General features: G+C 39.1%; 1 protein-coding gene across 2 annotated transcripts in view; it reads right to left on the reverse strand.

Annotated features, from left to right (window-relative positions):
• Nucleotides 1–6,170: 6,170 nt before the first annotated feature.
• The window catches only part of LOC149153869 (phosphoglycolate phosphatase 1A, chloroplastic-like), a 295,703-nt gene continuing 275,494 nt past the window's right edge, over nucleotides 6,171–26,379 (reverse strand). Inside the window, exons 10-11 of one of the 2 annotated variants that reach the window (XM_089439667.1) lie at nucleotides 6,761–6,864; nucleotides 6,171–6,482 (exon numbers count right to left, since the gene is read on the reverse strand). In XM_089439667.1, the coding sequence (XP_089295793.1) occupies nucleotides 6,376–6,482; nucleotides 6,761–6,864 (211 nt within the window). In that variant the 3' untranslated portion in view covers nucleotides 6,171–6,375. The remainder of the gene's footprint in view (nucleotides 6,483–6,760; nucleotides 6,865–26,379) is intronic. The other variant, XM_089439669.1, reaches the window with a different exon arrangement.

Raw genomic sequence — 26,379 nt, forward strand, 5'->3', positions numbered from 1 at the left:
TACGGTGACCAGGCAAAGCCATCGTCCTCAATTGCATGGGTTCTGTTGTGTTACGCTGAAACCTCGGTCAATTCCGTCGTGGTAGCTGCGGTGACCTGGTGTGAGCCGTGGTCTCTTTTCTTAACGGTGGGCGGCGAATGGATCGGTGGTCTCCTTCTCTTACGGTGGGTTGCGTAATATTTCCGGTGGACGTGACTGTTAACCAGCGCGTGACCATTTACGAGGATGTGACTGTCCGCGTTAAAATTATATAACATATTCCTAAACATTACATATATAATTATAACGTTAAATATATATAACGTTTATATATATATATATATATATATATATATATATATATATATATATATATATATATATATATAATTAAGCTGGAAAATAAATACACGCCCCCCACAAACTCACTCAATGTCGACAATGATAATAGCGGATTTCCAAAAAAAATTGTTGGATGTGGAGCATAGGATAAGTAACTACCACGATGAGGTCAGTAAAAGATTAGATGAATTCAAGATCAAGCTTGAGGGGCAGACTGACAATATCAAAAAACAGGGTGACAATATAAAAAATCAGGCTGACAAAATAAAAAATCTTCAGGATACAACAAATCGAAGAGAAATAAAGATGGAAAATCAACATGTCCAAACAGAAGTAGACATTAGAGAGGCCTTAACAACGCTGGAAATTCTATGTAAAAGGGCAAATTGTGCACCCGAACAACTACTAAAAGAAAATGAAGAGAATCAAGAACACATCTCATCAAATTCAACAAAGTCAACAGACTCTCATGAAAAAGTTGAATCCCCAAAAAAATCAACAACACCCCACCAAGAAGTGAGTAACGCAACCCTTACAAACAAGCCACTCTGGGATACCTTTATCAATCAACACCCCTTTTTCGTTCAACCATTAGCAACATACTAACGAAGGGCAAAAGTCGAGATGCCTAAATTCGATGGAAACGAAAAAAGCAATGTTGCTTGGATAAATAAAGCAGAAGAATACTTTGAGATATATGACAGCAATGATGATGACGAAAAGCTCAAGCACGCATCCATGAAAATGGAAGGGGAAGCATATAATTGGTATATGTGGTGGAAAAAGACAACACACGTCATTAGCTGGAGAAAATTTAAGGATGCATTCTTTAAAAGATTCCAAGGTGTAAAAGAAGAAGAGTTCTTTTCAAAACTCATCAAATTACGACAAAAATTAAGTGTGGACGAATACACTCAAGAATGGGAGACCTTAGTAACACGAGTACCTGGGTTATCAGAATCTCATCTAATTCAATCATACGTCTCGGGACTCAAAACCCATTTACAAGTAGAACTTGAGATGCATGATGTTTCAATAGAAGTAGCAAGACGAAAAGCAAAAACAGCCGAAAGGAAATTCGAACAAATATTTTGGTCAAAATCCAAAAAAACATATTCAAGATGAAGAATACCTCAGTGTGCGGACGCAAAAAACACAAGATATGTTCCACCACATCGTCGTGAAGATGAAAAATCTAATGTGGAAACGCAAAGGATAAAAGAGGGTAAATGCAAGCGTTATGGTGAGAAGTGGGATCCCAAACATAGGTGTGCTAAAGGAAAAGAACCAAAGAACCTATATAATTGTGAAACAACCAATGATTCAAATAGTGAAGATTCTGACATAGAAGAAACAGAAGATGCCCCAGAATTCTCACCAGAATTAGATGACGAAAGTACTCTGCAAGTGTCATTATCAGCTATGACAGGTATATCACAACCTCAGACTTTAAAGTTAAAAGGACACATAAAGAAAAACAACGTGGTGGTTCTCATAGACTTTGGTAGCACACAATTTTTTAGATGCAACCGTGGCAAAGAGACTCAATATTTTTTCATTTCCCTTACCAAACATGAAGGTGATGGTAGCTGACAGTAATAAGATTGAAAAGGTGGGGAAATGCCATAAGGTTAAATTGCAAATTCAAGACTTTAGTTTAGAGTCTCTGTTTTTCACGTTACCGTTAGGAGTCGATGTAGTCTTAGGTATCTAGTGGTTAGGAACTTTAGGTACTTATGCAGCCAACCACCAAGTACAATTTATAAAATTCAAATGGGGAGGTCAGAAGTACAAATTACACGGATTCCAAGCGCCAGAAAATCAAATTGTATCATCATTTCAGATGATGAAGATGATTCGAAAAGGAGCACCTGCTTATGTAGTACAATGTCACTAGTTAGAAATGTTATCTACAAATATGACTAGTGAAGAGTCACCAGAGATACAAGATCTAATTTGGAAGCATGAAAATGTATTTCAAGACCTACCTATGAAGATGCCGCCTAATAGAGAAATTGAGCATACAATAGAAGTCAAGGCAGGATCAGACCCTGTCAACATCAAGCCATACCGATACCCACATCACCAAAAAACAGAAATTGAGAGATTAATCCAAGACCTCTTAAAGTGTGGGATCATCTCGAAAAGTAAAAGTCCTTACGCTGCTCCAGTGGTGTTGGTAAGGAAGAAAGATGGTTCATTCAGGTTATGCATTGAATATCGGGGATTAAACAAAATAACAATAAAAAAACAAGTTCCCAATCCCCTTTGTCGACGAATTGTTGGATGAGCTACATGGCGCAAAGTATTTCTCAAAATTGGACTTAAGATCAGGCTACTATCAAATTAGAATCAGATTAGAGGACATACCAAAAACGGCATTCCGAACACACGAAGGTCACTATAAATTTAAAGTAATGTCGTTTGGACTAACCAATGCACCAACAACGTTTCAAGCAACCATGAACAAATTATTTCGTCCACATGTTAAGAAGTTTGTATTAGTATTCTTTGACGATATTCTAATCTACAGTAAAACTTGGAAGGAGCACTTGCAACATTTGGACAAAGTTCTTACACTACTTAAAGAACACCAATTTTACGCAAAAAAATTCAAATGCACCTTTAGAAAGGAAGAAGTAGAATACCTTGGACACATTATATCCCATGAAGGTGTAAAGGTGGACCCTAATAAAGTCAAAGCTATAAAAGAATGGACCAAACCTGCTAATATATCCAAGCTAAGAGGGTTCTTAGGGTTGACTGGATATTACTGAAGATTTATTAAAAACTATGCCCATATAACTGCACTTCTAACAAATCTTTTAAAGAAGAATTTGTTTATATGGGATGAGGAGGCAGGAAGGTGTTTTGAAAAATTAAAGGAAATTATGTCTAATGCTCCCATATTAGCAACACTAGATTTTTCTAAACCATTTATCATTGAGTGTGATGCTTCTGGATTCAGTATAGGTGCAGTATTAATGCAACAAGGACATCCAATAGCTTTTGAAATAGGAAGCTCAACAAAAGAGAACGCCTCAAATCCACATACAACAAAGAAATGCTCACTATCATGCACCCACTAGCTAAGTGGAGGCAATATCTTTTGGGAAGTAAGTTTTCTATTTGGACAGACCACAACAGTCTCCAGCACCTCCTTCAACAAAAAACACTTTCCGAAGAACAACAAAAATGGATTGAAAAAATTGCCGCTTTTGACTTGGAAATACTACATAAAAGAGGTAAAGACAATGTGGTAGCAGATTCCCTATCCAGGAAAGATGAAGAACCAACACTACTTGCAATTTTGATTGTTGTCCCTGAGTGGCTTAACGAAATTCGAAGTGAGTATGCCGAGAATCCAAAAATAACGGCAATAATCAATAGCCTTCCCAACAACTCAAAATTTGAGTGGAAGAATGATATCCTATGGTACAAAGGAAGAATCTATCTAAATACAAATTCCAAATTTATGTTTAAGATACTTAAGGAATCACATGACTCATTGTCAACTGGACATGTAGGATTCTTTAAGACTTACTACAATGCACGTCAATCCTTCTTTTGGAAGGGAATGAATCGTGATATTCAGAAATATGTAACAGAATGTGACACATGTCAAAGGAATAAAAGTGAAAATATTACGACACTAGGATTACTTCACCCTTTAAACATTCCGAATCAGAAATGGGAAGAAATCTTGATGGACTTTATCGAAGGATTACCAGTATCTGAAGGCAAGGACAAGATTTTCGTAGTAGTCGACAGACTCACCAAATATGCTCACTTTATGGCAATAAAGAAGTCATACTCAGCAAAAGAAATTGCTGAAATATTTTGTAAAAATATATATAAGTTACACGGTTTTCCAAAAGTCATTGTGTGATAGAGATGCCAAGTTCAAAGGTAATTTCTGGAAGAAAATGTTCAGCCATATAGGAACCTACCTAAATATGAGTTCTGCTTATCACCCTCAAACAGATGGCCAAACAGAGGCTGCCAATAAATGTTTGGAGGCCTACCTACGTTGCTACACTACAGAAAAACAAAATAAGTGGGCTCAATGGTTACATCTTGCTGAGTGGTGGTATAATTCCACTTATCATACATCAGCAAAAATGACGCCATTTCAAGCTTTATATGGGTATGAACCCCCGAAATGGAAGGATCTAGCGGTTGTCCAGACAAATCTACTTGCTGTTAAAGATCAACTAGAAGAAACCCACAAAATCGTCCAAATATTAAAAGAAAACCTTAATAATGCAAGGAATCGTATGAAGCAACAAGCAGACTGTAACAGAACCAAAAGAGAGTTTGAAGTCGGAGAATGGGTATTTGTTAAGCTCCAACCATACAAACAATTATCCTTAAAACAGAAAGGAAAAAACAAATTAGCACCAAATTTTTATGGACCTTATCAGATCAACAAAAAGATTAGCCAAGTTGTGTATGGTTTAAGCCTTCCAGAGACAAGTCGTGTTCACAACGTCTTCCACGTATCTTGCCTTAAAAGGGCACTAGGTAATAATCAAACAGTGCAAACAACGCTTACATCCTTAGATGATGAGGGAAGAGTCATTCTAGAACCAGAAGGTATTTTGTCTACTAGAGAAAGGAAGCTTCGATACCGTACTATCAAGGAATATCTGATCAAGTGGAAGGACTTACTCGAAAAAGAAGCTTCTTGGGAGAATGAATCATTTTGTCAACAACATCCGTCGTTTCGTATGCTTTGAGGACAAAGCATTCTTTCGAGAGGAAGGCACTGTTATGTAAAAATTAGTTAGGATTATGTAAATTTGATTAGCTGTAGTATTTAGGCAAAACGGCATGACCAAAGATCATGCCCTTTCACCAAGAGGCACCTAAGGTTGTATATAACCGGGGTTCTCTCTAAAAATGTAATCATCAATTCAGTATTCATTTTATTAATAAAGATATTTATATACATATTTCTGTTTGCCAGTGAGGTTTGTCACTTCATGCGACTTTTTGGAAGCTTTTCCGGTGGGTTTTTCTTGTCAAATTTCTCTAAAATCCGGAAGCAATTTATTGAAATCACAAGCTTGATGGGTAATCTCTGGACAATCAAAGCGTCCTAGGGATTTTTCAGGGTACTGAATCCAAATATGCAGTTAACAAACCAAATCAAGATTTAACCTCAAATTTTTCCACCAGATTTTGGCACCGGAAAGTTCAAAAAGTCGCACTAAAGACAACTCATAATTTAGCTATATTTAAACTAAGCTAAATTTAAACTGAGCAGTAAGAAATGCTAGCTATGCGGCCTTGTTAACATCAAGTATCAGGCTAGCTATGCGGCCTTGTTAACATCAAGTATCAATTTAATGAACCCAATAAGTTCTCCATATATTGCTATTTTTGATTAATTATGAATCATTTCATTGATAACTAGTTTGTATAATCTGACCACTGTATCTAAAAGTATGTAATTTTTTTTCGAAATCTCTTCATACTTTCTAGGAATCATAGGGTCATGCACTCAATCATTGTATCGGCTGTTATAACAGAAAACTGCAACATTCATCACAAAAGAACATCGAAGACACATTATCTCAGTGGATCAAGATCATTGTATCAAATAGTGGTTTGAGAATATTAATGCGCGTAGTTTAACGAGGCGGAGGAGTTTCCCCGAAAGTTATGGAAATTCCAATGATATTTAGAGAAAATCTGGCAAGGATTTTTGTAGATCCAAGTTATAGTTGTTAAACTTCAAAATTTTAGGTGTCCTAAACGACACCATATTATTGCTCTAGAACCAACTTTAAATGTTATGGAATACTCATAATTTTACATGGGTGTCACATGCCTGCGCAGAGAGATACCATGATTAAACATTTTAAAGTTGAGATTAGTCCAAGAACACAACTCGTGGAGCCTTTGTTTTTGACAACACGGAAAATATCAAATTATTAATATCTAATGTCTCAGACAAGAATCATAATAGGAAAGAAAGAATCACATATGCAAAAATGGATGCGTTGAAACTTAAAACATAATCGGCAGATATCTTGGTCCTTAAAACCCTTATACTTCAACTCTATTCTCAGCAAGGAGATCTGACAATTTATCTGTATAATAATCTGGCTGAATACTATTTTCGGGGTTCTGAAGCATGGATAAAGTAGTGACACCTGTGTAATAATAGATCCAAAAATGGATAGAATCAGAACATGCAATTCAGAATTAAATCTCGTCAGTTTTATTTTCATTTTCAAAGAAAGCAAGTCGATCAATAAGTAAAAGCAGATGACGTCTGGAGAAGAATATCGTATTTTATGCACTAAATATGCATTATCCATGAATTTGCAGATAAATTCAAACTTGATGAGAGATATGGACATCCTGCACTATTTAAATGCAATATACATCTGCGTGCATGAAAAAAGGGGTCAATTTTTCTTTGATATACCTGAAAGAACAAGAAGCGTTTTGCAACCACCATTTTTGCCAAATAAAATGTCAGTGTCCAATCTATCGCCTACCATGCATATCTCTGACTTTTTAATTTGAAACCTGAAATAAAAAAACAGATCGAAAATCTTTAGGACGAAATCATATATCCTGAACACATTCTTAAATAAGAATTTGATGTAGTATATAGGAAACTAAGCATCTATGCAAACTTAAAGCATGATGTGGGAGTTTGGCATGGCAAAAAAGTGTGGGCAGCTTGGCAGGTTGTGTCTGGATTTCATGCTTTGTAATACTCCAGTTTTGATCCTCAGTTCAGTATTGTGAATGCAAATGAGAATGGCTATAAGCTAAAAAATGTAACTTGTAACTGTTACATGTTACCCACCACCTGTGGGTAGTATGCACAGAAGAATTTCTTTTCTCCTAGATGGTCCTCAGCTGGAAGTCAGCGGCCCCTTGCAGCCCCCAAATAACTCGATGTGCCATTTTCTCTGCCAGCCATGTGGTCTCTCGCCCACTTGTTCTGAATGTATGTTTGAAGGTGGGCCTCCCAACCCCAAAGGTATGGCTTTTCATTGGTATAGTTGAGTAATTTTGCTTATTTGTCATGGACACTTTTGGGCATGAATTGGTGGGGGGATTTGGCGGAAAGAGTAGGTTAGGCTTGAATTCTTGTCTCCACTTCCTGATTTCGTTGTTACCCTTGTATCCTAGTCCCATGGGATCACCTTCATTGACCATTTGGCTTTTGGGTTGGAACTACATAGGAAATCCCGATTTCGGTTGCGTGGCCCTGCTTCCTAATACCACCTACATGACTCCTGTTCCACTCATTTTAACCCCATTCATCTATTTTCCCATTCGGGTCCACATGTGTCCAACTGATCCACATAGGGTTAGCCTGCCCACCCCTTGCCCGCACCTTGGTTTGGGCCTAGAACAATGCCTCGGAGGTTAACGCAGCTAAAAAGAAAAAAAAAAAACATAATTTGGCCACTCTCAACAAGAAATGTACCAAAAAATGCAAAAGATGGTCAGGACATACAAATTTAGCACGTGGGAAAAAGCCAAACATGAACTCTACCACTTATCCATGGCCATCACCTTGGTTCCTATGGGCCCTAGATGAGCCCCCTCTATGATTAAGGAACCCATGATTGTCCCAAACCCTAGTGGGCGATGAACCGCTCCACCTTAAGGGGGTATCCACTGCTACATATTACACATCATGCTCTCATCCCCTGGAGGTCCGAGCAATTATGAAGAAAAATCAATAAAAGACAAAAGGCATATGAAGAAGGGTGGAAAAACAAAGGTCGAGGTAACTCATGTACCACGATTTGCTCCCTCCTACACTCACATACCAGAATGTGAGCTTCCCTTATTATAGCTACCTATGAACCTTGACATGTGGTCTGGATGATTCCCCTGATCCCCACTTCATTCCACTATTATATCATTTGCCACCTACCACTTAAAGGATATACCATGGACATGTCACTCCTTTTAGAGGTTGAAATCACCTAATAGGTGTGAAAATTCTATCATTGCACCAACTGGTTTACTTTTCCTACTTATTTCACCATCAGTTATTCACGAAATTACTTCAACAAACATTAAAATAAATACCGCTGCAGATATCACACCGTAATACAGAAACAAACATATGCACTAGAATCAATACATTGACACAATTATTTTGGACTAATGTCCCCAGAAAAACCCAATGTAGGAAAACCAGTGCAGCAAGGGAGGACTTTATTATTCAGCAATCTTCTAGTACAACAGGGTGCCAAACTGGCTTACCCACGGATAGACAAGACTTCTTCTGAACCCAGCATAGACCCTACTGACCTCTGTGTCAGCCTGAAACCCTCTACGTCAGCCTACTGAGGCTCTGCGCAGCCTCTCTAGCCTTCTACGTCACTCCTGCAGCCTCTGCATGGATGGCGCAGGCCTTGCTGGCTCTGCGCAGTCTTTGTTGCCTCTGCGTGGCTTCCTCGGGCCCTGCGTCTGATCTCTTCTGCCTCTACGCTGATCTCTCATCTCTATGTTTTGTACTTGTTGTCTCCTGACTGCTCTCCAGACCACTGGTTCAATTTCTCAGCTAAGCCCGCTCCAGAAATTGAACTGATTGGTCTCCCTCAGTGTGTCCTTCAAGTGACCCCAAGCCTCCTCTTATACTTTTCTCGTTGATAAATCAACGGCTGAGATTAAGTCCCTAATCAATGGCTAAGATTAGATCTGGCTTGATTCATGTCTTTTGGACCATTCTAACACAGTTTCATATTAATACACATTAATATTTTATTTTCCCTAAGCTTAGAATTAGGGACTCCATTAAAAATATTAATTATTTTAATATTTCCTGAACTATTTAGAATCTGCCCAAACCATTTTTGGGTATTGGAAATCTCATGTGCCCTAACCTCTCCACCAAATTTCATGGCTAGAGCACATCCGATGCTACCCCAAATCAACAATAGGGTCCTTGATTAACCCCCTATTGAGCTTGGAGACACTTGTACATGCCAAAGCCCGCTATGGAAGGACATGCCACCATGAAGTGCCCCATTGATCGTGTTGACTCTGCCGCCTACACCTACCTACAAGTCAGTGAGAAAAATCTTCAACCCCACAAGGTGTGGTTGGTGGCAGGGAACTAAGAGAAGGGGTTGTCACACTAAATCCCCTCTCTGTTTAAGCTATCTCCTAGGTTAGCTATGGAGGTGGTCCCTAATATGGAAAACTAAGATAAAAGAAATGTGAGGTTCTAGGAGAGATGTTAAAGTGAAAGTTGATTACTTTTAAGAATTATGAGAAAAATATGATATGAGCAATAAAAATCATTAACATAGTAAAACCATAAAACTAGTGCTTTAAGATAAATTGCTCAACATGAATGAAAGATACATTTGCTCAAAACAAAAGTAGAATGTTTCCAAAAATGAAAGCAAAACAATCATAAATTCTAGAATTGCCTTCAAGCAAAGGCAACCCCACTGCTCTCTTCTCATGCCAAAAGGAGAAATAATTCTGGGTCTAAAGGTCATTTCAAAGGAAAGCCCGGATCGAAGGGTGGAAGGAAGGGGAGATGCTTTGTTTGCAATAAATTTGGCCACTATGCGAGGGAGTGTCTAAATAGAAAGGACACATCACATGATGATGATCAAAATCACTCCAGGGGCAACTTCAACAACAATCAAAGGAATGGCAAGTTCAATGGCAAAGGAAAGAGGAATGTGGGAAATCAAGGAAATGGTCAACCCTCCAAGAAAGCAAGGAACTTCAAGTATGAATCAAATGTTGTTAACAATAAGAAAGATGAGTGTTATCAGATATCGGCCCTCTACACTACCTCTCCTCCGGACTCGTTGGGCAATTGGCTTATTGATAGTGGTGCCTCAAGGCACTTCACTAATTACAAGGAAGCTCTCTCTAATCTAATAGAGAAGGAGACAAATTTAGAGATTATTCTTGGAGACAATTCTGCCTATCCTGTAAAGGGTGTAGGGAATGTTACTCTTCAATTAAATCAAGGTAACATGATCCATTTGCAAGAAGTCTTATATGTACCTGATCTCAAGAAGAACTTGGTGTCCAATTCCACAATGGAAGACAAAGGCTACAAGGTGGTATTCATCGATGGCAAGGTACGCGTTGGAAAAATAATTTTAAAGATGCTTTTACTCTTGGGTTTTGGGTTGACTCTTTATACCAAGTTGGAGGAAGTCCATTGGGAGTCATGTCTTGCGACACATCTCTTCAATCTGAACTATGGCACTAGAGGTTTGCCCACCTTCATTATAAAGCTCTACCCAATGTGAGACAGATGGTAATAGGGATGCCCGAGTTCAAAGTAGAGCATGAAGGTGTATGTCCGGGGTGTGCCGAAGGAAAGCTTAAAAAGGGACCATTCCCCTCAAATAATAACAAGACTACAGATATATTGCAGTTGGTCCACTCCAACATATCTGGTATGATGCCCGTAAACTCTTTGGGAGGATATCTATATTATCTTACTTTTACAGATGATTATTCTTGCAAGACTTGGATCTACTTCTTGAAGAAGAAGGATGAAGTGTTCACCTGGTTCCGTCAATTCAAAGCCTTGATCGAAAATCAAATTGAGAAGAGAATCAAGTAATTAAGGACTGATAATGGGACCGAGTATGAATCCAATGAGTTTCATGACTTTTGCAAAGACGCTGACATTAAGAGGGAGACCACAACACCATACACTCCTGAGCAAAATGGTGTGGCTGAAAGAAAGAATCGTACAATTATGGAAGTTGTTTGTGCCATGCTCTATGATCAAAGGATTTCGAAGTTTCTATGGGCCGAAGCTACGAATACCGCTGTATATGTTCAAAACCGATGCCATCATCAACATTGGATTCCATGACACCTGAAGAAATGTTTACCGGTAAGAAACCTAATGTCTCTCATTTTAGAATTTTTGGAAGTCCCGTATATTTTCATGTGCTGAAAGAGAAAAGAAGCAAATTGGGTGCATCTAGAAAGAAATGAATCTTTGTGGGCTATAGCGAAAATTCTAAGGGCTATAGAATTTATGTGGCTGGTCAAAGGGAGGTCAAAATAAGCCATGATGTCACCTTTGACGAAGATATGGGTCTTAGCAAGGTTGACAATCTTCCTATTCTAAGGATAAAGAAGCTGACACTAGGAAGCCGGATGAAAAGGAAGATGAAATGATGCCCGATGTTGAAGAACCTATGGATCCTATTGATCCTCCTCCTCTAGGAAGAGACCCTTATGGCTTAGGGAAAGTCTTGAAGATGTCGAGAGACATATTGCACCTAGAGGGACTTTCCATGAAAGCAAGAAGCCGACCAGGTATCAGAGATACTTGACCATTATGAGCACTATCATTCAAAACGAGCCTTCATCATTCGACGAAGCCACGAAGCATCAAGTATGGAAGAATGCTATGAATGAAGAATACAAATCCATCATGCAGAATGATGTCAGGACGTGGTCCCCAGACCCCAGGACAAATCAGTTGTCACCTCGAAATGGATTTACAAAATCAAGCATGGCGCTGAAGGGAGTGCTGAAAAGTACAAGGCTCGCTTTGTTGCTCGAGGCTTCTCTCAAAAGGAAGGCGTGGATTACGATGAGATATTTGCATTAGTTGCCCGATACACCACCATCCACTCGATCATAGCCCTTGCTGCTTCGCAAGGATGGAACCTACATCAGATGGATGTCAAGACTGCGTTCTTTCATGGTTTGATTAAAGAGGAAGTCTATGTGGAACAACCCGAGGGGTTTGAGATTCATAATCGGGAATCTCATGTATGCAAGTTGAAGAAAGCTCTCTATGGGCTGAAGCAAGCACCCTGAGCTTGGTATGAGAGGATCGATAGCTATTTCATGAAGCTGGTATTCACTAGGAGTGAATCCAATCCGAACCTTTGCTTTAAGGTTGAAGATAATAAACCTCTCATACTGGTGTTGTATGTTGATGACCTCTTTCTGCATGGTGCAGATCCTCTCATTCACAAATGTAAGAGGGAGTTCGCTTTCGAATTTGAGATAAAGGACCTAGGACTGATGCATTATTTCCTAGGGTTAGAGGTCTGGCAAAAGCCAGAAGAAATTTTCCTATCTCAAGGAAAATACGTGGTGAAGATATTGGAGAGATTTAGAATGGTGGATTGCAAGCCCGTGACTACCCCGATGGAGCTTAACTTGAAGAAGTTACAAGGTAGTGCTGCCAGACCTGTATTGGGAAATGCTTCTGAGTATCGTCAACTCATAGGAGCATTGATGTTCTTGGTGAACTCCCGTCTGGATATATGGTTGAGCTTTATCACTCGCATTGGATTGGTGCCAAGAATCTTCTGAGATATCTTCGGGGTACAATCACTCATGGACTGACATACACTGTTGGAGATGTGAGGTTGCATGGTTATTCTGATGTTGATTGGGTAGGTAGTGTGGTGGATCGAAAGAGCACTTCCGGGTGTTGTTTCTCTTTGGGTTCTTCTTTGATATACTAGATGAGCAGGAAGCAGAAGTCGGTGGCGTTGAGCAATGAGGCCGAATACATTGCTGTGAGTATGGCCCCCTGTGAAGTTGTCTGGTTGTGGAAGCTCTTTAGTGAGTTGTTTGGACATAGTGTTGTTAAAATCGCGATTAAATCGCGATTTAATGAAAAAATCGCGATTTTTTCAGCTTGCCGATTTAATCGCGATTTTTATACGAAAAAATCGCCTATTTTTTTTTGCCGATTTTTATTGAAAAAATCGCGCTTTTTTAAAAAAATCGCGATTTTTTCGAAAAAATCGCGATTTTTAACGAAAAAATCGCTGGGGCTTGGGACAGCGCAATTTTATAATTTTTTTTTTTGGTTTTTCATTTGGTCATTTGGGTTTTTTCATGCAATTTTTTTTGAAAGAAACAAATAATTTTTGAGTGGGGCAGCTTAATGATAAAGTCTAGGCCCTAGTATGGATATGCTATTCATGGTAATGTTAAATTCTTAAAGTAAAAGTGACATTCTCCTTAATCTTCATTTTCATCCTTTTACTTAAATTTTTAACATTACCATGAAATGACTCAGGATGTTTGAGAGTGGTTCCAGCCTCATTGGATTTCATATGGAGAAAGTAGAATTTTAGATTTCATTTAAAATCCAGCAGACTTATCAGTTTTTCAGGATTTCAGGATTGGGAGATTGTAATGTTTCCAGGTGACACCACCTGCTCGGGCTACCCCTGCCACCAGTAGAGAACATGGTCTACCTCCTATAGCTCCTACTTCTAGTTCTTCAGCTTCTAGAGCACATCAAACTCCACTGCCATCTCCACCAGCACAGGCACCAACATCTACATCTAGAGGGAAAGGGAAAGCTGTGGCATTTTCTCGCAAGAGGGGCAGAGGAAATCAATAGGATTAGACTTCATTTTATTGTATATGACATTATGACATGATGAGATACATTATCATATTTTTTGTTGATATTTTGAGGCTGAGTTGGGACTCAAGAGTCAGGACTTACTATTCAGGACATGATTCAATGTTATGTGTGATTTTAGCGCTAGAAATGATATTAAACATCTTATATATTAGTTTTTTTATCATATTTATGTGTCAATGTATTTATTTTATGTTGTAGATGGTTTAGATATTAAAAAAATTGAAAAAAAATGAAAAAAAATGAATATTTTTGTACCAAACGATTTTTTCCCGCTTTTTTCCGATTTTTTCCCGATTTTTCCGATTTTTTCCGATTCGTTCCCCGCGCCGATTTAATCCCGATCGCGCTTTTAACAACATTGGGACATACGCTGGATACTACTGTGATCCTTTGTGACAACCAGAGTGGGATTCGTTTATCAGAGAATCCCGTATTTCATGATCGCTCCAAGCACATCGACATCAGGTACCACTTTATCCGGGATATGGTACAACATGGAGCAATAAGGCTCCATCATATTGGGACTGATGAGCAGGGCGCCGACATTCTGACGAAGCCCAAGGGAAAGGTCAAATTCTTGACCTTCCGAGAACAACTAGGAGTCGTGGAGAGACCCTCTTATGAGGGTCCTGTATGATACATACATTGAGCTCTGGGAGCTCCAGGGGGCTTGGGGTACTTCTTGGAGTGATGAGCAATCATAGGGTGAGTGGTCCAACCTTCCCCTAGTGGTTTGTTGTGTACAAGGTAATTGTTTCAGCCTTCCCCTGTGATACCCCGTGGCGACATGTAGGCGGGAAGAGTGGTTCATCCTTCTCTTGCTAAGACATCTTACCCATGCCGTCTAGGACGCATGGGAAGTACCTCTCATCTAGCCAATGAGTAGGGAAATGAAGATAGGGACCATAGTAGTATCGATGGACGCATTGTGTAACTACTGTACTCCCTATGCTAGGATGATATTGACTTGGGATCAATTGGAACTGACTTCGGGTCAGTAAGAGTGATATAACTCACTCTCTTTTGGAACCGACTTTGGGTTAGTTAGAGTGGTATGAGACACTCTTTATTTGGAATTGATTTTGGATCAGTAAGAGTGGTATGACACACTCTCTTCATTGGGACTAACTTCGGTCGGGTCAGTAAGAGTGCTATTAGACACTCTCTTTTATCTCGGACTAACTTCGGGTCTGTAGAGGATGGTATGATACATTCTCGATCACTTCTTCTTCTTCATAGTTCAGTAGAGCAATGCATTGATGGTAGAGATAATACCGACAAACAGATGGATTAGCAGATGGAGTTCTCCTTAGTTGAGAGGGAGTGTTAAAATTGGCAACTAGGGCCAAACTCCATGTGGGTCACCTTATTTATGGCAGCTGATATTTTTCTTGGATTCCTCTCATCGAGAGGTGTAGGATTGATCTAACGATCATCCGATTTCGACATGTATTCATGGAGATATGAATTTATTTGTATTCTTGACAATTTGTCAAGGTCGGCCAGCAAGCAAAACAGTGTTTTACACCCCCAGCTTATCCTCAACATGGCATATAAAAGGAGGAGACCTTGTGGCATTATTCCACTCATCTCATCATCTCATTCTTCTCTCTCCTAGCTTGATTGGGTATGCGTAGGAGGAGCAGGTCTCTCACACGTGGGAAGAAGGACGCAGATTTGTTTTGGCAACGTTGACTTGGGTTGACTGAGGTGCAGGAGGACTGTTTCAGCAGCGTTGACCAGCGTGAGGGTATCTTTGATTGCGGATTAGTGTGGGGAGCCTCTTCTAAGCAAGCCGCAGTTCTGGACAGCAAACGTTGACCTCTGTTTGACCACCCTTTGACCAACGTTGACTGTCAAGGGTTGACCGCAAACTTTCACTTTCATTGACTGCAGTTTGACCACCATTTTCAGATTGTTTTGGGTTGTCTATCATTACTGTTGGAGGCTGAGTTGACTGAGGTTGACTTGAGGTCAATTCTGACCTGTTTGACCAGCTTTGACTTTGTTGGTTAGGGTTTTGTTGCAGCTGTCATAAAATTACAGATTTGTGTAATTGTACTCTCTCTCTCTCTGCTGAATTATTGAAGAATATAAGAAGAATTGATCAAGGGTTTCCCCGCATTGGGGTTTGTCCCTGGCTGGTGCCACATCTTGTGTCTCTTGTCTTGGCTTGTCTTCTACTGTTTACATTTATGTTCTATCTGCATTTTACTATCATGCTGATGTGATTGCTATTCTGGAAATTGATATTGGGCTAATAAGAAAATTTGAAGTAAATTGCTCTTAAGCATAGAACATACCATAATTTAACAACTTCGCATTATGAACACAGATTTTCGGATCAGAATTTCAAAGCACAAGTTTCGGTGCTACAAGTTCAGATAAGGGCAAAACATTTCAGTGTTATTTCAGGGAGTTCGGATAGGGCATCAAGACGATCTCCATGCTCTCACAGATCGGTGTTAGGCCTCCAACAGTTTGGTATTATACTCCCATGTTTTCAGTGCTATGCTTCCAAAGTTCGTTCATGTCTCAATGATATTATAATGTTGCTATCACAGTGGATGAAGGAGCTCGGATTAGGTGCATAAGTAATCTCTTCAAAGGATCAAAAATGTGAAAATGAATGATTGCTATAGGAGCTATAGAACTGAAGAATGGCAAGGTTGCCTTGATGGATGGAGGTAGTCTTGAGTCTAAGTTGTAAGAGTCTTGGTCGTCTCATCTTGAATCTACTGAAGGAAGAATTTGTGACTGGGTTTTTCCCTGGCAACATGCCTATATCTTGTGTTCTCTTTTTCTGTTGCTTGGCATTAATCTTGATGATAAGAAAAAGATAATTAAGAGATCTAATACTAATAATGAAAACATCACAAGTTAATATCATAATAAGGGAAATCGTTTTAACTGCCAACTCTATGGATTTTCCAACATGGCATCAGAGCTATGGTCAAAGTCAAAGGCAGGTTGAAGACAATTACAATGACAATGCAGGATTCCAATATGTCACGGCAAAGAAGCTCTGTCAATATCAACAAGCGCAGTGAAAGCTTAGTGCAAAATCTCATAAGGAAATTTTGATGTCACAGTAATGAATTCTGGTATACTCTGTTTGGGTAAGTATAAAAATTTATAGTGAGACAGTGAGGGATTTGGTTTAGGTGTTACTACAATAACACAATCTCGGTGACAACACAGTGATATTTCAGTGCTGCCACAGAGAGATTTTCGGTACCTACACAGTGAAACAGTTCGGATCCTTCTAGAAATTGGGTTCTTAGTATTTCGTGTTGGCACAGTTTAATGAAAATATCACCTCACTCTATATTATAGAAATGATTTCAGCTCGGATGAAGTTTGGATATCACAGTAAGGCAATACAGATTAGGTGTTTTCACAGCAAGAAATTTTAGGTGCAACCATAGAAAATGATGTCTCGATGTTATAACTATGATGAGGTATTTGTACTATCACAGTGGTAGGATGTCAATCTCGGTGGCATTGCAGAGATAAAGTATTCAATGCAAACTTGGTAACAAAATTCACTAACATGTATCTTGGTATGCAAACACTACGAAAGGAGAATTTGATCCTAAGTTTGTCCTATGAAAGGATAAAATTCAAATCTTGTGTGAGTACAAGCACAAGGTTTCAACTCAAGGAAAATCAAGTAAGTGTTTAACGAGATGCACCTTCAACTAGTCTAATAAGTCATCAAATCAAAGGTATGTAGTCACAAGGTACATATAGCATAATCTTTTAACTTTTCAATGATCCTTGTTTATGACTAGTCTAGAATAAAGATTGCAACATGCATTCTTATCTTCTAGGGATTTGAAGTAATCTAGGACATCAAGTAGAAGTTCTTGATTGAAAGAAGAAATAACTTTTATAGGATACCATCCTCCATGGTTATGTAGGAGATCTAACTTACAAAATTTAATTATGTCTTTAGTATCACATGTTCTGCTTGAAAGTATGCATTACAGGTATAAAAGATCATGGCTTACACTTCCTACAAGGTTTGTCAAGAAACATTTCCAGGTATGTCTTAGACTATAAAATTCTCTTTATCTTATTTTGAAATTTTTGCATTACATGACTAACATCGTTATATCTAGCCTTGAATCATAATGATTCTTGTTCTGGTGATTCATGACTCGATAAATCTACCCCTCCTCATATTCTTAATTGATTTTATAGAACGCTAGACAAGTTCTCTGGAAAACCCTAACCTAAGGGTATGCTAATGTCAATGTTCGAAACCCTAAAACTGCTTAGGGTTATTGGGAAATGCTATTTGAATTTGTTGTTGATGATGTCATGTTTGGGATTTCAATATGATCATGAAAACCTAACTTGTTGGGGTTGAATGATGTTTTTCTGAGATCTCGAACCTTTGAAATTTTTGGAATAGTAGGGTTTACTTTGCTATGTTATGAAACCCTAGATCTTTAGGGTTTGGTTGGATCTATAAGCAAAACCCTTGTCATATATTTAGAGTCCTAGGAATGAAACCCTAGCCTGTTCTAGGTCGGTATATGTCTAACATATTAATATTGCCTGACATATGATATGCTTGTGATATGCTGATGAATTCCTAGATATATGTGTTGACCTAAATGTTAATGGTCATGAGTCCTAAGCTTTGGAAACAAGCCCTAGTCAAAGTTTGATGGTCTAGGATGATGTTTGGAAAATCTAGGGTTTAGTAGCTAAACCCTAGTAGTAGTTAAAATCTCTAGTATGTACAAACATAGGTAATTTATATAGTGATTGTTGAGAATTAGAAGATGGAAATCTAGGGTTTACATCAAACCCTAGTAGATGCTAGTCGTGATGTTGATTAAGTTGTGATTGGTTTTGATTGTTGAAACTCATGTATGAAATTCTAGTGAGGAGTCTAACATATGAATTCGAAAAGTTGTTAGATTCATTGATTTGATTTGTTTCTAGGGTGTGCTATATAAGAATACTTGCCATGTCATTGAAAGAATATTGAAACCCTAGATTTAATGAGTTTGATATCTTGATGAGGTGTTGATATGATTTAGGGTTTGTAACTAAATCTGGGCAAGAAGTCAAGGATGTTGCAATATAGTCTCTTGCTGATTATGTTTGTAATGTCTAAATGCTTCTGTTGATATAAGATTTTGATATGGCTAACTTCATGCTTCTATAATTTTGGTTGTACTTGTTATTTAAGTTATGCAGGTACATCATCTTCAAGTTGGTGAAGATGATCGTAAGTAAAGTTGATGTGATAAGCATGATATATGAATGACTCCGATAAGAAGGATGAAAGCCATGAAAGATTCTTTGATGTCGTAAAGAAGAAGTAGAACTCCCTAAGTTAAGAGGGAGTCTGAATGAAATCACCCTAAGTTAAGAGGGAGCTTGAATGAAAGGAATCTCCCTAGGATAAGAGGATGGTTGAGAATATTCCTCGTACAGGAATAATTAGATCCTCTCTTATTAAGAGGGAGTGACAGATATGGTTCTCTACTTCATATGTCATGCACTAGACTAAGACTAACAACTGTAAGTTTTAGTGAAGGCCATGAGTGAGAGAAGGAAATCGGAGAATACATTTTGAGGTGCTGCGGAAAGAAGGAAAGCAAGATTTGATTGAAGAATATGTTGTTGCATATGAAGTAGGAAAGGAAAGTGTATGATTGAGGAATCTTCTATCCAAGATTCGGTTGATAGTCCTACTATGAAAAGTTGAGAAGCAACATCAAGTTGTTTGGAAGACCCCGAAGATTTGTATTTGATTATGTACATGTGAAAGTATATTATTGATTGGGGTTGTGTTTGTACAGGTAAATCTCTCGAAAGTTTTGATAGCATGCTGGTTACTAATCAGTTTAATCGGGAGAGATTTGATGTCTTTGATTTGTTGGATCAAGGGATGATGAGGCTTTGTGAGTGAAGCATTGCCTGGGAGGACATCTAGCCGACACTTTGTGTTGATGTCTAGGTCCCGAAGTTGGAAAGGTGGCATTGGTCATTGAGCTCTGACACGCACCTAGATCTCTGGGTTGATGGTTAGCAAGTAAGCCTAATGGTACCTAGAGAGGCTGAAAGATTAAGTCCATCTTATTCCCACCTGGATAGATTACCCTGGTCAGGAATCTAGTTCATGGCATTGCAATGCCTAAATTGTTGAGAGACCAATGGATAGATTGCCCTAGTCAAGAATCTAGTCCATGGCATTGCAGTGCCTAAACTTCTTCATAGATGACGTGTTGAGATCTTCCATGTACCTCTTTGATTATATATGAATACCTCCCTAGTTAAGAGGGAGTGTTGGAAAATGTAACTAGGTTCAATCTTCATTATTGTACTTGAAGTCAAAAGAAAGTGAAAAGAATTTTATTATTAAATTGAATTGACTTATTAAAGCATGGGTTTCATGCTTGGGTCAATTATAGGTCAAGCCTCCATTGTAGGCTTTAGATTATTGTCTACGTCAATGTTTAAAGACTCCTCCATCCATCAGAGTCTCCTTGCTGCCATTGACAAGTCGGCTTCCTATAAATAAACTCATGTCGGCCTAACTACAGTGACACAAATCTTTATCAACACATATCGGCCTATTTTTGTATGGCAACAACTATATATTCAGGGATGAGGACTTCGCATTATGAACACAGATTTTCGAATCAGAATTTCAGAGCACAAGTTTCGGTGCTACAGGTTCGGATAAGAGCAACACATTTCGGTGTTATTTCAGGGAGTTCAGATAGGGCATCAAGATGATCTCCATGCTCTCACAGATCGGTGTTAGGCCTCCCACAGTTCGATATTATACTCCCGCGAGCCTAACACTGATCTGTGAGAGCATGGAGATCATCTTAATGCCCTCCAGTTTGGTATTATACTCCCGCTTTTTCAATGCTATGCTTCTACAGTTCGTTGTGCTTCCACAGTTCATTCATGTCTAGATGCTATTATAATGTTGCTATCACAGTGGATGAAGGAGCTCAGATTAGGTGCAGAAGTAATCTCTTCAAAGGATCAAAAATGTGAAAATGAATGACTGCTACAAGAGCTATAGAACTAAAGAATGACAAGGTTGCCTTGATGGATAGAGGTAGTCTCGAGTCTAAGTTGTAAGGGACTTGGTCGTCTCATCTTGAATCCACTGAAGGAAGAACTTGTGACCGGGTTTTCCCCTCGAGGGGGGTTTTGCCTTGGCGACATGCCTATATCTTGTGTTCTCTTTTTTTGTTGCTTGGCATTAATGTTGATGATAAGAAAAAGAAAATTAAGAGATCTAATACTAGTAATGAAAACATCACAAGTTAATGTCATAATAAGGGAAATCGTTTTAATTGCCAACTCTATGGATTTTCCAACACTGATGGACGAACTTAGAGGAGCTAAGTACTTCTCTAAGATAGATTTGCAATCGCGGTATCATCAGATTTGGGTGAGGGAGTCGGACACCCCGAAGACAACCTTCAGGTGTTGTTACGACCACTTTAAGTTTTTGGTGATGCCCTTCGAGCTAACCAATGCACCTGCCACTTTCCAGTCCTGTATGAACCATGTGTTCCACAGACAATTGCGCAAGCATGTTTTGGTCTTCTTTAACAATATTTTGATCTATAGCAGGACTTGGGAGGAGCACCTCCAAAACTTGGAGGAGGTGTTGCACATCCTAGAGGAGCAACAACTATACACCAAGATATCCAAATGTGAGTTTGTGCTTATAGAGATGCTTTATCTTGGACACATTATAGAAGAGGATGGGGTGCGAGTTCACCAAGAGAAGATCAGGGCCATCCTCGATTGGCCTACACCCAAGAATGTGACAGAGCTGAGGGGATTCCTGGGTATTTGCACCTACTACCGAAAGTTTGTGCGGGGGTTCTCCCAGTTGGACACTCCCTTGACAGATTTGACGAAGAAGGGGGCATTTGGGTGGACCGAGGAGGCGTAGGTGGCTTTTGAGCACCTCAAGTAGGTGATGAGCAGTTGCCCAGTGTTGGCACTCCCAGATATCACGCAACCCTTTCTATTAGAGTGCAATGCCTTCGGGGAAGGCATAGGGGAAATTTTGATGCAGGGGGGACATCCAATTTCTTTCGAGAGTCAGAAGTTGCTTCCCCATGAGTGTTTGTATCCCATTTATGACAAATAGATGTTGGCCATCATGCATACGTTGGCCAAGTTTTGATAGTACCTGGTGGGCAACAGGTTTAGGGTGAAGACGAACCACAACAACCTCAAATTCTTCCTAGAGCAAAAGCAGTTGCATGAGAGGCAGCAAAAATGGGTGAGCAAGATTCAGGCATACGACTTTGACATAGAGTATGTCAAGGGCCAGCAGAATGTAGTGGCAAATGCATTCTCTCGGAGGTCAACCACCATTTCACTCATGAGCATTACCCCGGATTGGAGGGAACAACTACTAGTTGAGTATTCCAAGGATCACCATGGATGCGAGATCCTTGATGTCAGGGTACAAGATGATCAGTACATGGTGATGAGCGAGGTGATCTACTACAAGAACCAGATCTATTTGGTGCCAGACTCCCAGTTGAGGGAGAAGATTATGCAAGCTGCCCATGTCTCTCCATTGGCAGGACACTAGGGGTTCACTAAGACATATTGGACTATCAGAGAGCACTTTTCATGGAAAGGCCTCAAGGAGATCTCAAGGATAACCTGTAGACTACGCAGAACCAACAGAAACTGTATGCGGACAGGGGCAGGATAGAGAGGCAATTTGAGGTTGGAGATTTGGCCTTTTTGAGACTCCAGTCGCACAGGGAATCCATGCTCAAGTAGAAGGGGGTAGAGAAGCTTAAGCCCCGTTTTTGTGGGCCTTACCGGATCACCAGGTGGGTTGGAGATGTAGTGTATGAGTTGGAGCTGCCTCCAGGGTGCAAGGTCGATAACATATTTCATGTATCTTGCCTGAAAAAGGGATTGGGATAGCAGGTGACAAAAACTTTAGAGTTGCCTTCTATGGATGATGAGGGGCACTTGGTCTTGGAGCCAGAGGCTATTTTGGATACCAAGGAGAGGAGTCTAAGGAGCAGAGTTATCAAGGAATTTTTGATCAAGTGGAAAAACCTACCCAACGAGGATGCCAATTGGGAGGGTGAACAAATACTTCAGCACCCATCACTACAGTTGCTTGAGGGCAAGCAAAATTTTGGTAGGGAGGACTGTGATATTCCTACTTAGAAAATATTTCTAAGTGAAAACAATTTTGCTCAATTTTGACATTTTTGGCTTCTAAACTTAGGAAAAGTGGGTTAGGAGGACCCCACTTTGATTTTTGGAGGAAATGGCTTCCCAACATTAGGAAAGGAGAAAATTTAGAGAGAAGTGGGAGGTGGGGACCACTCCCAAAAAGGGGAATTCGTACCCCCTTGAGCAATTCAACTTGGTGAAGAGGGAGAAGAGGGAATTCGACTTGGGGGACCCACTTGGATGAGAGATGGGGCAGCAAAGTTAAATTGGGAGAAGGAGCTTCATTTTGGGTCTTTTGCTAATTTGTGAATCGAACCCCCTTGTACACTTGAGTTGTTGAGCCAAGTCTACACTGTGTTGTTCAACACAAGAGATTTCCAAGCGGGAATCTCAACTCCATCTTCAATGGACTTCAAGTGCCACTCTAGGGGAGAAATCTTCATACTTTAGAGTTGTTCCGGGAGGAATTTGCAAGTACAATCAATCACTACTTGGAGCAGATTGGGCGCAGAATAGGAGTACACATTTCTTGGGAGAGCCATCTTGGTGCTAGGTTGATTCCAGGACTCTGTGGGCTGGTTTCCTTGAGCATTTGCTAGAGATTTCAGGTGATTTGCAGAGCTGATTTGGGGGCTATTTACTGGGCCAAGTATTCCTATTTTGGGCCTATGTAGAGGAGTTTTGGGCCTGCACATTTCATAGAGAAGGTTTCTTGTAGGTGAGGCTTGGCCAAGAATTTGGAGTTGGGCTTTGCTAGGAGCTATAAGGAAAACGATTCAAGGATTTGCTCAGCATTTTGGAGGGTCTTTTGGTAGTTGATTCCCTGTAGTGCGAATTACCCAGCTAGAGGAGGAGCTCACTATAATTGGGGTAATTTTGGAAGGTTGGAACTAGGCCCAACCCTTTTTGGGTCTTTCTGGGTTATTTGAGGGGAGTCCAAGATTAATTTGGCTGAATTTTCTGAGCACTCTAGAGGGCTCAAACAAGGGTCTCTTTCCATCCAACAGTTGCAGATTTACAAGGCCAGCACAAAGCTTGAGCATAAAGCACTTCCTAGTACCAAAGCAACACATTTTCTCACTTGAGATTTGTCTAGCTTGCTTTGGCAAGCCCAAGTGCACATATTCCATATATTTGTACTCTCCTCTTTGATAATAAAATGGGTCATCTTGGCGCATTTTTTGGATGAATTTGTTGGTGTCTAATTGCATGTTAAATTTTGTGTGTTGAATGGTGGAATTTGCTTTGCTTATCATTGTTATTTCCTATTAGGAATATTACACTGTGATTTAGGTAAGCCTTCCTTGTGGTTTTAATTCACTAAAGAGCAAGAGAAAAGTTGTTGAGGTGACAATGGAAACCCTTTCTTTTGTTGCCATAATGTCTAGCCATGCCTAGTGATGCTTTACACAAGGCTTGCTAGATTTTGTAGCGACAATAACCAAACATTGAATGTTAATAAAATATATCACCGATTGCAGAATAAATGAACAAAAGAATGGGCAACTATGACTCCACAACATGGGAAAGGCAAGAGGGCTTAAGTACGCTAAGGAAAAAGATCTCAGTAAGTGAATTAACCCAAAGTCCTTGCACCATCTTAATTATGTCCCATGATTAGTAATTAATCTTGTTTTATTAAGCCACAAGGGTTTAATACATGGAGGAATCTTTGTAAGGATAAGTGGGGCCTTCATGCCATCCAAATTTAAGTTATACATTTTCACCATGCTAGGGAACTATCATTCGGTTGAAGGGTTTGAGGAGAGGGTTCAAATTGTTGGGTGTTGTGTGAACTGATAGACAACCCAAACTATTAAAATTTTGAATTATGTTGCAAACTATCATCTAATTGGGCGAAATCGAGAGACTTATCCTTGAGAAAAGTGTCATGAGAATTCAATAATCGAACTATGGAAAGATACAATCACGAATTACGTGAGAATCGTGGTTGTATGGATGAGTCATGATAATAGTAGTCATTGAGATATTTTCTAGAATTGATATTTTCCCTAAAATCCCAACTCTGGTATCTATTGGTTGGCTTGAGCTAGAGCCTTGGAGGGAAGTGGACTAGCTTGAGGGATTGCTGAGAAGAGAAGTTGTGGATTTGGATTACTATAGGTGTAAATGTTGATGGTGAACTTGGTAATTAGGCCATGAGAAGGGAATTAGAGACAATTAAGATATGTGGGGTAAGGTCGTTAGTCCAAGAAAGAACCAATCGTGGCCATTCCAGTATCCCAGTATAGAGAAGAAGAGACTAGGTAACCAAGATTTTTTTATTTCACTTACGCATATGCGAGATAGCTAAGGTAAGGCTACACTGTTGGTGCCCTGTGGAGCCCGAGCTAACCATTGGAAGAGTTCTCCCTTATGGATTCATAGTCTCAGCGTGGGACTGACCTTTGTTGTAGAGAGAACTAGTACAATGGGGAGCCTATCGTTGGATATAACGTCCCTCTTTTGCAACTAATTGGTGGACAATTTCTAGACAGATAAGTGTTCATGAATGTGCCTATGAATTGTGTTGAATTGTTTTCTAAATTATTATGGTTTATTTCATGGTTTGAATTGATTTCTAGGATGCTCACTTCTAACTACCTGTATCCTACCTTCATAAATTATAGTTTTATGGATAATTGAATTTATATTGTCATGCTTGGATATGGTAATTAGTTAAGAAAAGAACAACAAATTATGGCATCAGAGGAAAAATTAATGTGAATTTGGGTAGTTAAAATAGTACCCCATATCCTCATAATGTACAAAAAGTATTGGGTATGTTACAAAATAGTTTTAGAGCAAAAATTATTGTGAATTTGGGTGGTTTAAGGAGTATCCCATATCCTCAAAGTGCATAGAGGGTATTAGGTATGTTACAAAATGGTATTAGAGCTCTAGTTATAGCATTGGGGCTATATGGACCAAAAGTCAACAACATATGAAAAATTGTAGTTTGTCAGCATTGTGACCACAATACCCCCATAATTTTTTATAAAAGATATGGGGACCCTCCATGTAGATTTTGGTCAAAATCGATTCTTTGATGCTTTATTTGCGTAATTTTCACTTTTCTCGGTTTTCCACTTTGATTGCTTCTTAGTGTGTGTTTTCTCGCTAGCTTCCTAATGACTTAAGTTTCGTTGAATATGGATTTATGGTTTGAAAATGACGCTTGTTCAAAGTTTGACTGATTTTCACCGCCCAGGCTTAAATATGTAAAAAATATATTTTACTTTTATTTTGTAAATTTAATTAATTTAAATTATGTAAATATAATTTAGATTAATTAGGTTAATTGTAAATTATTTGATTATTTTGTAAATATTAATTTTTTATTAATGATTAATGATTAATTATTTAATTTTTATTTAACGAATCTACAAAACCACAGCAACCGAGAATATATCATAATATTATAGTATAAAATTGCACATAATAAATTACATTGT

The sequence above is a fragment of the Pinus tabuliformis genome, chromosome 9, assembly GCF_031772625.1.
Source record: "Pinus tabuliformis cultivar Carrire ecotype Pingquan chromosome 9, CPIR1, whole genome shotgun sequence".
Lineage (NCBI taxonomy): Eukaryota > Viridiplantae > Streptophyta > Pinopsida > Pinales > Pinaceae > Pinus > Pinus tabuliformis.